The following is a 20,247-nucleotide window of genomic DNA, read 5'->3' as shown; positions in this document are numbered from 1 at the left end:
GCACACAAAGCTGCAAAGGTTTATCAGATCGTCCCTTTCTGCTCCAGCTTGCAGTCCAAAACACTAGCTTAATATTGCTAATGAAACGTCTTAAACCACAGCAGCTATTCAGTACTTTGAACGTGGGTGGCAGCTGTAACCTACAGGCTGTCTTTGCAACTGAAGCCTATACTTTGTAGTTTGGATTGTCACTTCAAATAAAGATGAGAAGTTAAATATTATCTTTATTTTCCTTGTTTCACACAGATCTAATGACTCACTATGCAGACAAGGTGAAGAATGACCAAACAATGCACTAAAAGGGGATGGCTGTAAGACTGCATGTGGTTTTACAGAGAAAAAAAAAAGTGGTAATGAGAGCTATCAAATAATTACATCTATTCTATGTCTCCGGCAGTAAGTATGGTCAGTATTGTTAGGTCAACTGATTCTTTCAATTCTCCCGCTGTGTCATACAAATGAAGCAAACTGAAACAGGTGGGTTTTTTTGGGTAAACATGAACTTATGGTCTCAGAGGAGAAAGGTCAATTTTGCAGAGTTATTTTTGTAACTTTGTCTAACAACTAGGTAGACATCTAGCAAAGCTCAGAACAACTTGGTGCTAAATTAGTCTATGGTATTGAGGTGCTTTGTAATGACTGCATTAGAGATGTTTAACATACAAAGTACAGTCTTCCTGCCTCAAAAAGGAAAAAAAAAATGAAAAGGCGAGAAGATACAGAACAACAATTGACCTAGTCTGTTTGGCAACCTCTGCTAAAGAGGATTTTCAGGACATGAATGGGTGACATGCAGAATAGAGCGAGACAAACAGCAGGAATATTTCCTACACAACAAGGAACCAAATTTCTCAGAAGACAAGAAAAAGAAAACATTAAAGTAGATCCTGCACTTGTTTGTTTTAGGTCTCATCAGAAGCTATGCACTACGCTATCACGTAAATTTCAGTATTTATTATGCCACCATACTAATTATGTTTTGAGTTAACTGGGTTCCCCTTAGGAAGGGTATACTGTACTTTCAACTCTCCTTTAGACAAAAAAAAAAAAGTCACTGAAACAAAGTAAGTCTTTGCTACTTGTAATTGGGCCAGGGAGGGGTAAACATCATGCAGCTGTGCTTAGTTTATCACACTTCTCTCGCAATCTACACATGTGGAGTGCTTCAGGAACTTAACAGAAAACAAACAGAAAAAGAGAGGCTAAGAAAAAGAATATTAAGACCTTCTGCAGCGGCAGGAACCCAAGAGAGTCTGCAACATTTCTCATTTACACAGAGGCTGTGGTTAAAATAAAATGCAGTTTCATTACCAAGATGAACTTGTAAAGCTTTACTTCTACACCTGGAAAAATAGATGTTTTTTAAAATACGATATATCTGGGATCTACTTGTATTTAGAAACCTGCCTGAACATGGAAAATAAAATTTTAAACACTACTTGCAAAAATCTCAAAGACATCATCTATTTTAACATAAAACCCTAAGCACAGTACCTGGGGACAACCTCGATGACTAAAGTCTGTTTATCCGCAGGTTAAACCCAGCAAGTGCAGGACTGCCAGGTTCCCAACATCACATTGCTGCCGTGCTTCCACCCAGGCCCCCTCCTGAGAGGTACCAACCAGAAGATACTCTGTGCACATCACCCCCTGTGCAGCTGTGCTGCCTGGCGAGCCTGTGGCCCCGGGTGTCCCCCAAGCTTGCCAGTACTGCCTCACTGCTAGAGGCTCTCACCTCCTCCTCCGAGGGATGACCTCAGCTCATTAGCGTCGTCGCTTCCCACCTAACTGGCTTCGATCAAAATGAGAGGGATAAGCTTAAACAAGGTTACTTTCAGCACCATGTCTTTGCTGCTGCAGAGCAGGAGGTGCAGACACTGACCAGTAGTCACCGGGTGCAGCAGCACCCTCCAGGACCCAGCCGCTGGCAGCTGACAGCACTCTGCTTGTCCACTGTGGTTTGGCTGGTGCAGAGGCATCAGGGCAGGTATCGACTCTAGCAGTAACCCATGAAATCAGGGCTTCCGCTAAGGTGTTAATTTTGCTGTATACTACAACATGGCAATAGTAAGCCAGAGGTGCAATCTAAATACACGACAAATATAAATGAATTCATATATTTCAGCAATCTTCAAGCCATTTCACCTACTGAACATGAAGATTCAGACCTCTGAGGCAAACTAGACACATGAGACAAGGTCACTATAAGTAAAACTACCTACCTCAGTGGATTTCAAGACAGATATTCACATATACAGACTGCTCATCAGCGAGTGAAAACTTCCTATCATAAAGCCTGTAGAGGTCATGGCAACTTCAAATTATCAACTTTTTGCATGTGTTAAGATACAGTCATTGCAAATGAAAGAAAGAACTCTTTCTTGCTCCAACACCCTGCCCGAGCAAGTCTACTTCAAGAAGTGTCTCTACAAGTTTCCTTAAACATTCTAGCAAAGACAAAAACACCTAGATCTAATTTGACCAATTTTCATTATAGTTCTTGCCAAACGAAAACAGTACATCCGTAATTGCCGTTGAAAAAATACAAGATTATTTGGTGTGAAATCAGCGCTGGCAGCCGCTGTCTTTGCCCATGCCGACTCCCACAATGTGTGCATGGTGACTGCTGGTGGAGAATAATGCAGTGCTACACACCTACCGCTTCAGGACAAAACACGTGTACATATTATCAAAAGATGAACGCTCAGAAGAAAAAAATGACCCAATCCAAGTTTGGGATGAAGCATTTTGTAAACATCTTTGGGCTTGGAAATGAGAGATTTAAGATTAAAATATGAATGACGTTGACAACATTGTCACAAATACCTTTAACAGAACACTGACTGAAAACCCCTGGAAGTGTTTGGAAAGGCCACAGTAAGACATGTCTACAGCTCCCGGTAATGACACACGATATGGTTTTATTATGCACTCACAGAAATAAAATAGTCCCTCCTTGAGCATTTCTAGAAACTTCCAGAGTTCACAGGTGTCAGAATGATGTTACTGATGAAACACACTAGCACTGCAGCTAATTCTCTTCCTCCCTCTCCGTCCTCTTTTTAAACAGATGAGAAAGTCATCATATTTATTGTAGTCATATATTAATATCACCAAACTACTTGGGTACATAAAACCACTAAAATTCTTACCTCAGATGATTTTGAGTTTTCATAATATATACCTTGAACTAAGTCACCAATAGCACTTGAAATGAGTTCCACAACCTGTAAAAGAAAAGGAGAAGCAGCCTTACATCTTTAATTATCACCAAATTTATTAACAAAGCTACCACCAGATTTCCAGAGAGATAAACAGTCGTTTCCTTACAGAAAGCTAATTCAAAAGACTGCAGGATTTACTGGGATATATTCTGCACAAGCATGATCCTGTCTCTCTGCTAAAACCTCTACTACAGCAACTCTTCTATCAAAGTTTTAAGTTAATATAAATGAAAAACAAGACTCTACCCCCCCCCCCCCCCAAAGTGTGAACTATGGAGTGTATTCTCACAAGGATGTTCACAGAACTAATAAATCCCACTTCATGAATATGAGACAGCACCTCATCTGGGCTTTGTTTTGTTTTGTTTTTTTCCTGCCAAGTAAATACTTCACAATACCTCTCATTGGGAGCTGTTAAAATTCTAATCTTCATGGCTAATACAGAAAAGTCAGAATCCATAGAAAGGTAACCTTTCAAATGTGATCATTTGGTATTCTGGTGCCCTGGGAATGCACTGTGGATGTATTTAGTGCATGGCCTGAGGCTCAGCTGTACCACATATACTGAAAGTCTGCAACACGGGAATGTTTAAATCAGATTTATCAATCTGTACTATCTTCAGGGTTCAGACTTTTTATTTTATTCAAGCGAAGCCTAAAAATCTGAACTTGATCCAGAATGTAAAACAAGCAGTCCATGGTCTCCCTGGAACTACTGTACAATTTAAAGTCATGCACATGAACTGTCTTAATTGGAACAAAATACTCAGATTTATTGTAAAATTAAGTGCAGGCATTTCAAATAAGCACACCTTAAGGCTACCCCTTTAGTTGCTCACAAAGTTTTAATTTCTTGAATGTTTAATTTCCTATGCATATGAGTCTATATCTGATTCCTCTTTATGCTTCCTAAAATTGAATGTAGTTCTTATTGAGTTAAAAGATTTAGTTTCAATTTTTATCATACTTGTAACTGAAGACAAGTCAAATGATAAAACCCCTAACAGAAAGATATTTTAACATTTAGGCATACTTTATTTGATAATAAACCCCCCACATTTGTATGCTAGTTTTGAGTACTAGCAGAAAGGTTGTGTGTTTTCTTTTTTTTTTTTAAACACTGGTTCATATACATATTCATATACACAGAGCAAGCGCTAACTTTAGAAATGGTGCTGATTAAAAGTCATGTTTTTTCTTGCAATGCATATGGGTTAATTTGCAAGACCTATAAAAACAGCCAGAAAAAAAAAAAAAAGAAAAATCACATTACCCTTTAGGAAACTAGATACCAAAGAAATATTGTAGCAATATGAGCTGCAGAGGAACTGAAAGGACAATGATCCTACAGTGTTACCAGATGTGTTGAGTTATTTAAGTGGGGTACAGAGAAAATGAGGGTCATTTTTTTTGTGCCCCCTGCCCCCCACCTCCCCCCTACCCCCCCCCTTTTTTTAAAGGTATCAGATAAGCCTTATTCCCAAATCCAGGAGGACCGAGTATCGCCAATAGGTCTATGAAAGTCTGTAACTAAATGCCCAGGACCAGATTGTATTACAGTTTATACAAGCAACATCCCAAGATTCTTCTGATGGCTAGGACACATAATACAGATCAATCACTCACTAAAAAATGTTATGGTTTGTGAAATGGTCTGAGCTCAGAGACCTACACTGGTAATACGAAGAGGAATTTACAAAGACACTGAGTCCTACTCTAAATGTCAAAGTGATAGTATGAACTTTTAACAATGCAGCTGGCTCTGGATAACTAGACCTTTTCCTCTCTCGCCTGTAACTCTACACTGAGCAGGACCCTGTTTTGGGGTTTCTTTTTTCCATCTCTTCTCCCTCTTTTTAGTGCAACTCTACTCTCAAAGGCAATTTTAACTGACTTAAAACAATCTTGGTGAAACATTTGTGAACAATTGTACCTCTTCCTCTTATAGATTATAAAACATCTTAGGAGAATTACACATCCACGACTTAGAAGAATCAGTATATTAAGTACCATTAGGTCTTTAGTGACATATCGAACACTATATGTTAGTGAGAACTTAGTATTAATATTACTTCCCCTCTTTCCAAATATCTCCCTTTTTTAAAAATAATATTTTTCTAAGGTAAATGCAAGGCCATACAGATCACTACCAGGAATGAAATTCCAGTTTCAAGAGCACAATGGGATGCTTGCAAGAGGCTCTGCTACTTCATCAACCCTTAATCCGATCTATGAAAAGCATATGCTGCTTAATGTCAGTGGCCTGGGGTCCTGAGCACTGGGGAAAGCAATGAGAAACGAGGAAACCAGGTAATTTTTACTCTGCATCCCAAACTGACATACAGGAAGAAAAATTGTTACAGATTCAGTAGTATCCATGCTGTCAACGATACACTGACTTGTTCTTACGCAGCTACTTCTCATCAAAAAATTTGAAAGCAATCAACATCCTCTGTAAAATTGATTCCCTCCTGTTTTATATAAGGGAAAAACAGTGACAAAAGACTGATTTTCCCCCAAATCATGCAGCATGCCACTGGAAGAGCAGAAAACAGTATTCAGGTCGTCTCCATTCTCACTGGTGCCTGACCAGAGCCTTGCTCCACTTGTTGACATTTCTGAGAAGTCTGAAGAGCAGGGAAGGAAAATGAAAAATCAGGTGCTCCCAACTGCTTTTCTTCTCTTCCAATTTGAAGGTTGAGTTCCATTTTAAACAGATTCAAAAAGATGGGGAAAGGGAAGAAAGGATTGCCAGAATCACTGCTTGAAAACAGCACCGTCTCAAAGGAGACCAAAGGCAGCCTATTCATAAGCTCTCTTCCCACTACTTTTTTCCACTCTTCTACACACTTTTGAGAAGCCTAGTCCCTCTTAGGTATTCCAGATGAGCTGGAGTAACATCATACTGAGAGAAAACAAGCTTCTACTCTATTTTTCACTTTCCATTTTGCATCAGCATCTTCCAAAGCGTTGTGTTTTCTGCTCCCCCAGAGCATCCACATGGCTAGGAGCAGCCCAGGAGATGACCCATTACTTGCTGGTGACATGCACATGCAAATAATTCCACGCCCTTTAAATGCATGTTCTGCAACAGTTCTGCTGGTGTTTGGAGGTGGTTTGTTTCATTTTGTTTTTTTTTCATTTGCTTGTTTGGTTTTTGCTTGTTTGTTTTTCCTAAGGCAGTATTACTTCATGACCTTTTGTAGTCATGTGATCTCTTCTGCTTCCAAAACGTCACACAAAGGCCATCAATTTAGGATGAACGTAAGGAAAAGAGATGGATGGAAGCTAAAATCTCTCCTACTATTTAGGCAGACTAAGTGTATAATACAATGTGATAACTCCCATTTATGCAGATAGGAAATAGTCCAGAAGATTGTGCTATGTTTCAATGCCAGAAGAGCGCTGTAGATTTGAAGATCAGAAATGTGGTGAAACTTAATTCGCCCTTTTCTGGTATAGTAACTTGTTTGTCAAAAATGCACAGCTTTAGCCCTTCAAGGTTCTTTAAACTCAATTTGAGTTTAGTTTCCCAAGCTCAGATTTTCTACATATTGATCGAAGAAATAAAACACAACAGTGGTCATTTTCTTAGTGGTTCCGAAAATTACTTTGGGACGTTCAACCAGCCACACACTGAATTTCCTCCCTCCTTTTCCTGAAATGAGACTGAGTCTTTCAGGCAGTTTACTGAAGACCCATCTATAAGTTAATTCAGGGTTCAGAATTCCCAAAGCACCCTGCATACATGATGACACAGAATAGGGCCACGTGTGCACTGTCACGGGTACCGCAGCCCAGTTCTTGGCTGCAGTTGACCGCCCTGGGAAATCCAGCTCTGTTGATAAACACAGAGGTGTATTTTAATTAAAGTGACATTTTAAAGCTGCAAGGAAATCACAGAATATCAGACATTTTGGTAGAACACTTTCTTCAGAGTTAGAAGGTACGATTCAGACTCCTTCCAGCACAGAAAAAAGAATGGATTCTGGGTCCCACTCATCCTTCACGAGATTTCTAAACACCTTGGATGAAAAGAAGACATTGCTGCCATCAGTTTAGCAACTCAAGCACTTTGTTCCCTTTAGTTGTCTTTGAAATATTTTGTTTAAAGTTCACTGCAACATAACACTGCATATGTATTTTTTCCTGTTTTTCATTCTAGTTTAAAAAAAAAAAAAAACAGGAACGAATTTGAGATCCATTCAATGTGTGGTGGTTTTATTTTAAATTCAGCAGCTGAAAAGGAATTGCTTACACAGACCACTATTTCAGAGTAATAACACAGTGTCTCTCCAGACTTTGCTAGGTATTTTCAAGGGGAAATCAGGGAAAGGATGAAGCTCCTGTGGGAAGACAGGAAGCAGCACTATGAAGAACACAGCAATGGATATCTTTGTTCCTCATCCTTCACAATTTCTATTCAACAAACTTCCTTAGCTTTGCCAGATTTCTTACTAGAGGGGCCAAAAGTAATTTCTTCCTTTTGTAAGTGTTGAAACAATATCCTTTCCACACACATCTGCTATGACAGACCCTACTCCTTGCTGCTGATGCATAGACTTGAAAACGTAGCAAGACTTCTCCATACAAATAAAAAAGAAAATTAAATAGTCAGGAAATGCTAAATATACAGACAAAAGTTCCTTCAACTTGCATTTGACATCCCTCCCCAAAGAAGCGTTAATCTTTGGAAATAGTTTCACACTTAAAAATTCCACAGAAAGTTCTTAAAATTAAATATTCTCTTGCATTTAACACAGAAACATTGTAACGCCAGGAAGGTAAAGACAAAACTCAGTAAACAGCTGAAACTGGATTTTGATTGTTCAATAATACCTTAAAAAAAAAAAAAAAAAAAGGGGGAGCAAAAACTCCAACGAGTTTCAAGAACACTGGAATTCAATTTTCTTTCCTGGTAATCTCATCAAACATCATTAGTCATACAGGTAACTAAGTGTGCCAGCCTACAGAATTTTTCTTAATGTAATGGTTATTGAATCCTATTGGATTTACTATTTTAAATCATCTTGAGCTTTACTATTCTTTAGTATTCTTACTGTAAGAAGCTGTCCCTCGCCTAGTTGAAACACACAGAAAGGGCTCCTTAAGTGATTTGCTTCCTAGCAAGTTTTAAATGCTCTTGGAAAACACATTTATGGTTTTCTTCACCCTGTTAGTGATGAATTAGCAGCAAAATACAATGTGCAATGTAAACGCATCACTCAAACCCCATTACCTGATAAAAAGGTACTTCCTAGACATAAAAGACCTCTTCAAAATAATCAGCAGCAGTCAATCTGAATATTGTTATTATTGTCAAATACCTGTCTTAAGGTCAGTCTGCCTTGAGAATTTTCAACAGTGTTGTTACCCTTTTTATGCTGATGCAACACTGTCTGCGGAAGGGGTTTTCAGTAGTATAAAGACTTCTAGCGCGTAATTCAGTAATTTTCCTTAATGATAACATAACCAACAGAAGAGATACCGTTTTCCCTTCTCTACCTCCACATGGTACCTTACACAGTGTTATTAATAATCTTTGCAGATCCAATGCAGCTGATCCTTGCACTAAAGTACTCAACCAACTGTTCACGAGTGACTCGGATTAGAGAAGCATGTGATTTCTTCAGCTTGACCCTTTTGGATAGGGTAATTACATTACATATTTTTCTACTATATAAAACAGCGACCAAAGAAGGTATCATGACCACAGGGTTCTGTAGCTATAAAACCATCCTCATCAATAAATGACGCAGAAGAGCATGGCTGTAAAACACTGTTTCCAGTCACACTGGTGCAGACAAGCATTAAACTGGGCTAAGTTCACAAATGAAATGCAGATTAAACTCAATTAAAAAAAACCCTGATCAGCTCTGAATTGACAGAAATTATACCTGCAAGTGGTATTACTTATTTTGCATAGACTGTATCTGAATAAATGTGAATCAGAAGTAATATCATTTAGCATCTGACAGATGGAATCAACTAAACAAAGCTGCAGATTTTTGTTAAACTAACAAATCGGCAACCCACTGTACCAGCAGCAGTGGCAATCAGATTCTAGACTCCAAGTGAAATGCTGCTGAATTTCAAAACACTAATAGTAATGACCAGTTCCAGTCTGTCCAAAGACTCAATCTTCTTGCTAGCTAACCAGATATCAAATACCTGTGTTTTGTTTAAAAATACAATTATCTCAGCTACATTACTGCTATAGTTTTATACATTATATACTGTATTATTGCACTGAAGCCACTCCAGATGTAAAGGCACTTTTACTAAAAATTTGACCCTGGGAAAGTTCATTTTAAAGTGGAGCTTCACAGCAGTGCAAAAAGCGGGGAGAATACATTATCTATCACCTGATTTACAAGACACATATTTTACCCTCTCCTAGCAGCACAATGTGTATAAACACCTGCTGGGAAGGAATGAAGAAGAAGGAGCCAAATTCTTCTCAGCAGTGACCACTGACAGGATGAGGCAATAGGCACAAACTAAAACATGAGATTCCATCTGGACACATGAAAACACTTTACTGTGAGGGTATCTAACAGCGGAACAGGTTGCCCAAAGGGGTTGTAAGGTCTCCATCTGTGGAGATATTTAAAAGCCATCTGGACACGGTCCTGGGCAACCTGCTCTAGCTGACCCTGCTTGAACGGGAGGTTTGGACTAGATGATCTCAAGAGGTCCCCTCCAACCTCAACCATTCCGTGATACCAGCAGCTGGTGGAGGAGGACGACCACAGCGATTTTGCATACTCACATCTACAGCACCAGTAATAACAATGTTTCTTGTCTTTGAAATAATAAAACCAAGGCTACAAAGCTGGTGCTTTTGTACTCTCTTAGGGAAAAGTTTACTGATTGTACTGGGAACAGATTTCCCTTTTACGAATAGTTAAGTTCTTGGGAGACTAAGAAAAGGCCAGGCAGACAAACCTTAGATTCTGATCACTATTGTTGACAGCTTTGAATTGCAACTGAATCATCATAAAAATCTATTTTCACTTTTTAATAGTGTATTCTCTGTTGAAGTTGTACTTCAGGTGGACAGCTGGCTATATACTAACCACTGTGACCTCCAGTCCTTCTGCAAAACTGTTTATTGACCACATTGGCATGAAAGTCCACCTCTAGAACCAAGTATGTCCTGAGATCCCACCCACCCAAAGATGGATGTTAACATGTATTAAGTCCTCACTCATGAAAAAATTAAAAAAAAGAAAAGAAAAAGTCTATTTGAGATAATATTGTTAAGACAGGGTTTCACCAGAAACAGATTTGATTGCTTTTTATTCTACTACCACTCTCAATATGACTCTTATTATGTTTAAGAAACAGACTTTAAATAAAGCCAAGAAAACAGAACTTGTGATCTTCCACTGCTTCAGCTATAAAAAGAATGAAGCTGGCATCGCAAATATCACTTATGGAGGACATCACCTTCCACAACCTTATGAAAATTCATTTTCATTTTATAATGTGCGTATGAGCTAAAGCTATTTAGCAACGAATTCCCCCATGATGATTATTCATGGCTGCGAAAGAAAGAGCTGTAATGAACATCTCTGCTTTTAAGAAACCCGGACAGTGCCAATACCTATTCTAAGTAAGCGGCGAACGAAGCAGCAAACTGCTGGCTCTTTAGAGTCCTTTCTCACAGTGTGAATCTCATGGAGAATAAAACATCACATACCCACAAGTTTTCATTATTTCAATTTCTTAGAATAAATTCTGTTGTCTTTTGAGTATCTATTTCCTACAATTTCTGGCAGTGATCAACATCTTGGATACAGTTTCTTGTTAACACTTAAGGAAATACCAAATATAGCTACTTTTTAAGGTTTGCCTCAACTCTTTGAAAGGCAATTTCTTCTTTGAAAAGTGAGGGGGTTTGCCTTTAAAAAAAATATAATAAGAACCCTTCTTCCATAATTTTGCCTTAACATTCAATGAAACTGTTTTTATATATATATATATATAGACACACACACACACACACAATATGCACGTATGTATCTCAAAGCCTGCAAATACTTTTGACTCCTAAGCCATGTGTCCTCAGCACCACACAAGTGCCAATTCAGCGTCATACATTAAGGGAACAAATAACAGAGGGACAGACGCTGCTACCCCAACTATCCAGGACACATTTCCCAGGTATAGTGATTATCTTGAGATCTTGAATGACCTTTGTCCTTCCTCTCAACAAAATAAGCTTTTCCTTCAATTCCTTCAAATTTATTTTCACTTCTTCACTGATGCTCAACAGACATCTCTGAAAAGCCCTCTCTCATGTACAGACACATATTAGAGTTTTCCAGACTATCTTGTTAATTAGAAAGAGACAAACTAGTTATATGAGAAAAAGAACTACTTAACCACATGTTAGAAGTAGCTGTGTGTCTACCTCTGAGAAGGACAATATTTATGTGGAATAATGACAGGCATTCAATTCAGAAACTCAAGCAGTAAACATTGACTTTGGTCTGCTAGGCAGACCAAAGCAGAAAGATGTGTCCAGTTGCTGCTATGAGGAAGGTGTATTCAGATGCTAGTTGGGGAAGTTGTTACTGAGACGATACAGAGGCAAGAACATTAAGCAGACTTTGTGCAAATCCGTATGAAAATCCTTAGCAGTCTATTGAAAATACATCAGAACTGAGTAGATAACTTTTTCCCGAGACTGTTACTTGCTCAGGCAACGCAGCATTGAGGCAGCATCTCAAACACAATTCTGTTCTCACCAGCGCCACGCCTTGATGCTTTCAAAATATTCTTGCAGTGTATTTTTGGGAAAAAGCTTCAATCTCAGACTTGATTCACAGTGATACCTATGACTATGTATTTTGGTATCTGTCTCAATCTCAGTCCTTCCATGTTCTGCAGCAGTCATTCTGCTACAAGGCACTGCAGTGGTTTTAAGTCATACATGTCCATAAGGAAAGTGGCAGAAATAACTTTTTTCTTTTCTTCCTCCTTTTTAAAAAAACTTTTTTCATGCAGAAATGGGAGGACAGAAAAAAAAGACTGAAATCTAAACACCTAGTAGCACTATAGCCAAGAACCACAAAAAAAATAAACTCTTTCAATACAGACCTATACTAACCCAGTGGAGTCTAGCTTTGGGGAAGTTTAACATAAGCATTAGCTTTAAAAAAAGTACAGGTGCAAAAGGCCACTAAGGTAAAGGATAGTCCTATTTGAGGAATACACTGATTAGGAATCAAAGCAAAGTTAAACGGTTATAATCTCAAAACTGACAATCACCGCAACGCAACAGAACTCTTACAGATCAAAAAGGAGCCTGTTTCTAACATATTACCACAATTACAGATTAAGTCTAACTTTTAGAATTTCAATTTAATAAGTTCATAAAGCTGTGTCACCTAATCCTCTAATTTAACTTCTCCCAAAGATTAACTGCAGCCATTAAGGTAATGAAATTTTACAATTATATTACCAGTTACAAATCGCAAAAGTCAAATAGAAAAAAAAAATCTGTAAAAGATTCAGAAAACTGAATGCTTCACTTGCTCAGGTGTTATTTTAGAGAATATAAAGTTACTCCTTGAAAACAAAGGCAAATGATGCACTTGCTAAGGAACTGTTCCTCTGACACCAGCACAGAAAGGGGCAATGGGAAGAGCATAATGCAGTAATTAGGAGATTCACTAGCATAATTCTACAATTTTATCATCATCATCACAAGAACTGTTACCTCTAATGACAGCAGAAATGCTTGACAAAAGTTTTAAGGCAGTGATATGGGAAAAAATTCGATTCTCAAGTACTGATTCCAATAGATTTTCGTATTTTCTCTCTAACATACAGGATTTTTCCCCCCCTAATGCTTACATACTTTCATCAACTATTATAAAGAGTGCCTTTTTGCTCTCAAAGGAACTTCACACGACTGTCAACAAAACTTTACTAAAGAAATCTTAATAAAAAATCCAGTGTTTGAAACACTGGACAGAAAAAACCAATACATGTCCATTAAAGTTTGTTTGAATTACAATCGCATTTATGTTTTACTTCAAGGTAAACTAAAACCAGATCCACCTCTCAGAATTGGATGCAAATTAGTAAATTTTGGTGCATCATGAAAATAATTAATAAAACAAGAAACATTTTTCTTAAGAATTGATTCATAATTACGTACAAATCATAATGATGTATTTCTCAGTCCTGGAAGTGTGTTTGCATTTTCCAATAAAATCTATGCTATGTTGCCAATTTTGAGCAGGTATCTCAATACAGAACTGCTTATTTAGGGCTGCACAAAGAACTTTATTCTGTAATAATGCAATCATGATGGCTACATTGTCTTACGTCATCTCGTACTAGGTTAAAAGTTCCAAAACATTACATTTCTTCCTTGGTTTTCTTCTCCTCCATTACCTAGATAAAACAGAGATTCTTAGGCATACTTTTCCATAAATCAGTTCAGAGCTCTTTAAACTTATCTATGTTTTTTACTAGTGTCTGGTTCTGAGACACGCCCCTGTGGCACTCTAAAACACTGAATTAGAATAAAAATACTCAGCAATGTACATACTATTCTATACCCTATCTAGTCCAGTAGTCACTGTCAAACAGTACCTCAGGGAAAGGTACAGAGAGATAGACATGATAGCATACTTTGGAAAAGAAAAAAAATATGTTGTTTTTCTTATTTTTTTTTTCCTCTCAAGAACTCAGTTTCTCTATCAAGGTTCATAACCTGGGCCTCAATCTACTCTCATCTCTGCTTCTTACCAAATTCATGCTTCAGTGTAACCTAGCTGCATTATGAGCTGATCATTTTAAAGGTACTCATCTATTAAGGGCAGCTTGTATTGGGGAAAAAAAAAGTAGTACATATGTGAGCAGAGGTGAAGAGTTAAGAATAACTATTTGCTAAGAATAAATATTTTCTATATTAACACTGTAACTGGGAGCAAACACGTTTCTTCTAGTTCTCACCTTTTCTCCACGATTTTTTTCATCCTGCCTTCTTTGAGCAATACAGCTGAATCTCAGATCAGTAGGAAAATTCAGAGTAAGGGTCTTATTTTATGTAAAATACAATGTAAATATACTTCATGGGTATTTATAGTTAACATTTTCCACCAGAGAAAACAATGAATAATAGCTTTTTCAAAATACTTTTCACTGCTCTGAAAATAATTCATCTCACAACTACATTTACCAAGAAGTACCTTCTACTCACTTCAAACAACATGAAAAGCACATTTCTGAGGGACAGTAATTTGGACCTATGACAAGTCAGTGGCTGCTAATGGCTGCCATTACATTGGCAACAGGACACTTCCTTCTAGAAAGGGTATTTCTTACAGGATTCTTGATGGTATGCACTCCTCGCGTTCTTTAGGATAAAGAGTTCTGGAGAGAGGACCAGAAAACTGCCACTGATCCTAGCAATCATTTATTTAGCCAATCCCTGATTTTTCACTGTTTTAATACTTAATTATTATTTGAAAAGTTTATGTTCTTCTCTTGACATCGTTCAAGGAAATAAAAATCTTGATACAAGTACTACCTTTCTTAGACAACATATAATAAATTGAAGATTCTAGCTAACTTATTTGTCAGTTCTCAAAAATGTCAATTTACATCGAAAGAGCAACTGGCATAATTCCAGAAAGCGGATACTCTCCATACCTTTCACTGATCAGCAAGGAACCAAGTTGCTCAAGTTCAAAACTAAGCCTTCCCCACAAGGAACACAACTGATGCTACAGAAGTAGAAATCATAGTTCAAGATAAGCAGTTCTTTTATGAAGCACAATGTATATTCAGATTGTTGCAGTAACTTGTTGATGTTTATGCAAACACAAGGCCTATTTTGTAAACACCACATTTATGCCTTTAGGAATACATAAACTTAACATAAGGAAATGCATCTACTATACAAGTACTACATCTGTGCTACTGTTTATTTATAAACAAATAATGCTTAATAAAACAATGCTCTATAATACGGTCTTCTGGCAAAGCTCTGCATTGACAGACAACATTCTTAAATTCAATTCCAAGCTTTCAGGCTGAAGATTTTTAAGTCCTTATGTGAACAGTTTAATCATTTGAACGAGTTCACCAAGTTACAGTAGGAAAAAACAAGTCATTCTTAAGATTCCAGTAAGAACTACAGAGAATATAACCATTACATGTATTTCAGGTTTTTCAGCTAGGCCTTTCTTTTTTTTTTTTTTTTTTTTTTTTGCTTTTTCTTCTTTTTTTCTTGCTTTTGGGGTGTGGGTGTGTGTGGTATTTTTTGTTTTGGATATGTTGGGTTTTGGCAGTTTGGTTTTAGTTGGTTGGTTTGTGGAATTTTTGTTTTTAAATACAAAGGAATGCCTCCCTATCAGTATATTGAGTTGCAAGCAATGCATTTATATATTATTTTATCGTTTTCTTTAGTCATCAGCACATTACTGGTCATAATTACATCTTTTATGCACCCTCTCCATAGCTTCATAAGACAACTGATGATTCAGATACTCTAGGAAACTCCACCTTCAATGATGCAACAAGTTTCTTCCAACTTATCTGTGATATACCCTGGAAAAAGCACACTAGATGGTATCATCATGGTCAATATCATCATGTGTTAAAATGTCCATCTGGCTGCCAGGTGAAAAAAATGCCAATTAATGCTTGTTACTTTTGCTGTTTGCATCTGAACGCCACCCTAAAAACATTACAAGTGAAGGTTACTTATGCAGAAATCATAGACAAAAATATCAGGTTTTGCTACCACAGTCAAAGAAGGACCTTCATGCAATAAAACTTGCTGTTAGCAGCTTCATCCCCATATCCCTAGCTAGGCAAAGCAGGAGACAAATGTTAAAGATGTGCTACCTTCAGATGGCAACAATGAACAAACCATTAAACATATTCTTTCACACTTCTTAATAATTTATTCACATATTTATTTAAAACTGCACATGGTCATATATCCCACAAGATAGTTGGGAGCCATCTTATTTTGTTAGGCAAACATCATTTACTTTTCCATCTCTTCCCACATCTACATATTTACAATGATTTTTACAAGTATCACAATCCTAGTATCCAAACACAGCAACCTCAAAATGAGAAAACCTATCAAAATAACCTCATCATCCCAAATAAACATATCCCAATCCAATAAATCAGCACGTTACCAGGCATTACTGTGCTGTTATTTGAAGAGCAAAAAACAAACATATCCTTCCTTGTCAAAGGCTCACCATTCCTAAACCCACTGCTGATATACCAGCTACTAAAAAATCCCAACCCAACTCATCTTTGGGCTCAATTATTTTCTAAAAATGCATGGATTAACAATGTCCAATCTACTACAGGATGCAGATCTGAAGTAAGGTTTTATCTGTATCATCTTCAATTCACAACAATTTATCACAGCAATCAGCAGGCCAAGAAAAGCTACCATCCAAAATACAAAGTAGACAAAAAAAAAAGGACAGTTATATAGAGATGATCAAAAGTTAACATGAATGTACAAAAAAATTGTAAATAGATGTGATCTGATCAAGCTAATGTTTTGTAGCTGCAGAAACTACTGTTCACTTTAAACAGTTTTTATTATCTGAATAAATGTAAAATTTTGCCATGATTACAAAAATATAACATGCAGTTCAGTAATTCATTTTAAGTCTCAGTCAATACCAACTTTGTAATCATAATTAATGTCTCCTAATTTCACAAAGTAGAAAATGAGAATGATTCCTCCTGAATTATCATGTGTGTTCAAAAATCAAAATTTTGGATGACTTTATAATAGCACAACAGCAAAATTTATCTTACAGGAGGTTTCCTAATTGGCATTTCAAGAAATCTAAAGTTTTTGTACCTCAAAGATATTAAAAAAAAAAACAACAAAAAATAACACCCCACCCCCCCTCCAAACCATTTTTTTGCATAACTTTAGCAAACATAGAAGTATGAGCACTAGTTCAAAAGAAACCCCCCAAAATCAAACCCTGAGCCTAGACTCTTGTTAACGTCATTACAGTTATATTCTACTACAGTAGCGAGGAGAATTACAACGAATTAACAACAACAATTCCTATATTTAATGTTATTTAAAAATCAAAGTGTTACCTAAGGCAATTACCTTGCAGCCTTTTAATATCTACAGGGAAAAGCCTAAGGGAAAATAATTGACTTTGCTAATTTTACCCTTGGCAATTATAAAATAGCTCTGCATTTCATTATGACTACAGAATTTCACATCTAATTGTCAGCCCCGAGAGAAGCACAGAGATAAATGCATCATACACAAGCTCAGACAAGAGTTTAACAGCACATTAAAATTATCTTGGTAGCAGTGGTTTCAGTTAATGCTGAAAAGCCCTTTAGTTTAAATTCTAGTCTATACAACAGCTATGCATGTCTATAGAGGTTACAGCCTACCATTGTCAGTACCATGTACGATCTAATCCTACTCATTTCATTAGCCAGTTTGCTGAGCTACCAAATAAATGCCAGCAAAAAAGCAGTACTGTGATTTTTACTTTTTACACCAAAGAAAACAAAACATTATGAAGGAAAAAAGTCGAAGTTATTTCACACTGCTGAAAAACAGATGCCAGATTTGAAAATTCATCATTTACAAAAGAATAAATACAGTATGTTTAAATCATTGCACCTGTCAAGAGATTTCTGTAGCTTGTACTTCAATTTTTCTAACTTTGCTAGTAGGGTTAGACATATGAAAAAGAATAATTTACTAAGTCAATCAGTTTCCATAATAGCATCCCACTTATCGTATGTAGAAGCTATGAAAGTATTTAGATGTCAGAAAAATGAAAAAAGTGCTAAAATGTTTTGGCAGAATTTTCCAACATGCAATATAATAATTGCTTAAAAAAAAAAAAAAAGTAAGTATTTCTTTGCACTTGTGCCTCATTTCACTGTAGGCTTGTTTCCTGGCAAGCCTTCAGGGATCATGCATTCCTGCTGCAATACTTAATGATGTACTACATGCAAAGTAGTAAGTGCTACATTTTATAAAATTCCCTCTTATGTTGAAACAAAAAGTTGATATAGGGTTAAATACTTTCATCTATCTCGAAAATCTTACTAAGTACTAAAAAAAATGAACAAATACAAATCAAAACTAATTAGTAATTATCGATTGCACCCTGTTTTGGTTACGGTATGACTAAAATTTTGCACTATTGCAAACTTTTTTTAAAAAAATATTTACTAGCAGTTATCACCATAATGGCTTAACCCACTATTCCAGCAGAATGACATTTAATTTTCTCTTCTCCTGAATCTCTGCTCTATGTTACAAAATGACACCACTTTTGAGAGAAACTGTCACACTCATGATCAAAGCAGTACAGAAATACTCAACTACCATCACAAGGAGTTTAGCATGAGGATCTAAAAACAATAGACTCCTTAAGCTTAGGATTAAAACTGCGTTGATTATTGACAACCGCATGCATGATAAACATTTATTTTACATTACAATATGGCAGCAATCTTCAGATGTATAAAAAGTACCCCCGCAAAATAGAATTGTTTTCTGTTTCCACTGGAATGGCACACTAAGCTCTTCACCCATACACAGTTAGGTGTTACACTAAACTGTCACAGGGATGCCCAGGAATTGGTCTCTACCATCGGAGGGTCTAAGAACAAGCTACACAAACACGTCAAGAATGATTTGGTGTAGCTAATGCTATCTAGTGAAAAGAAGAACCAGCTACAGAGATGATCTCCTAAGGTCCCCATCAGTCTAATTTTCTAAGATCATACATATATACAATTAGTTCGTCATGAAAAACATTTCCCTGTAAAGTTTCAAAGAGTTTGGCTGAGCAGCCAGATTGCAGCTGCCCTTTAGAAGCCAGCAGATCCATGTTAATAGGGCAACCTGATACTCAGGGGCATCCAAATGCCCAACAAAGTAAGAGTATTTTATTAAGAGTAAAAAGTCACCTGAGCACTGTGTAGACAAAGCAATGAAGCTTCTCCCCCAAGAATTTCCTGAGACAGACAACCCTTTCACAAAGCACAAGGTAAACCAAAACAACAAACCAAACTTCTTCAGCTGGTAGACTGCCAGAGGTGGTGCAGTTTGACATGTCACGAAGATGCCACTGCATATACGTTAAATTCACCAAATTAACCACTCATCCATTACTACAGTGCTTCAGAATGTATATTAAAGGCCTCACCACAGTAATTCTATAGGACTGTGGTAAACATGTTCACAGCAGCAGCAGCTTGTCAATCCATCTACAGCTACAAAGTAAGTATGCTGATTTTCAAAGGATGCTCCATATATACATACATATCATAACTGCTGATTTTTTAAAGAGCCTCTCTTTCAGAAGATTCGCTAATAGTTACTTGCTCTGCTAGTAGAAGAATTTTTTTCTTTTACCTTGGTATTCTGCAGCTGTGCAAGGCTTGTGCAAGCATTTGCTAGAAGAAAATCTCCACTCAAAACAGCCATTTTATTTCCAAATTGCATATCCTTCAGCGGGCCATCGCAGGACTTGAGCTCACCAATATTCACTATGCCACGATGCACCAGAAAGGCAGTGTGGATCAATTCTGTAATCTCGGCCAGACTTCTTTGACTGAAAGCAAAGAAAAAGTACAATTATTTTTGATGCTATTAATAAAATAGATTCGGGAGTGGTGTGGGGGGTGGGTGGGTTGGTGTAACCCAACTGCATGTGCTAAGCAGATATTTTATGAATTCTCATGTAGCTCTTCTACCTACTTCTAGAAGCCACAACCAGGTGGTATCAAGCTCTGAGAACTATCACTAATATTTCCAGGTAAGTCACAGGTGCCACAGGTTCCATTTGGAGGAACACTGTCCTTTGTTTGAGTTCTTTCACAAAATAAAGCTAAGTAATCAATACAGTCCTCACGGTGCTTTCTTTTTCTGTTTTGTCTTCCAGAAGGCTGAGGGACACTGATGCGAAGAAAATGCCAAGCAGGAAGCACTGATGGGAAGGAACAAGGGACATATCAG

At 37.2% G+C, this 20,247-nt stretch overlaps 1 protein-coding gene across 2 annotated transcripts in view; it reads right to left on the bottom strand.

Annotated features, from left to right (window-relative positions):
• The window catches only part of PDSS2 (decaprenyl diphosphate synthase subunit 2), a 120,278-nt gene that overhangs the window by 23,859 nt on the left and 76,172 nt on the right, over positions 1-20,247 (bottom strand). For both annotated transcript variants that reach the window (XM_055714169.1, XM_055714167.1), the window contains 2 exons: positions 19,645-19,843; positions 3,153-3,227 (listed from right to left, as the gene is read on the bottom strand). In XM_055714169.1, the coding sequence (XP_055570144.1) occupies positions 3,153-3,227; positions 19,645-19,843 (274 nt within the window). The remainder of the gene's footprint in view (positions 1-3,152; positions 3,228-19,644; positions 19,844-20,247) is intronic.

The sequence above is a fragment of the Falco cherrug genome, chromosome 6 (genome assembly GCF_023634085.1).
Source record: "Falco cherrug isolate bFalChe1 chromosome 6, bFalChe1.pri, whole genome shotgun sequence".
In the NCBI taxonomy this organism is placed as follows: Eukaryota; Metazoa; Chordata; class Aves; order Falconiformes; family Falconidae; genus Falco; species Falco cherrug.
The sequence above is the reverse complement of the archived record's forward strand: the minus strand, read 5'-3'. Positions and strand labels throughout refer to the sequence as shown.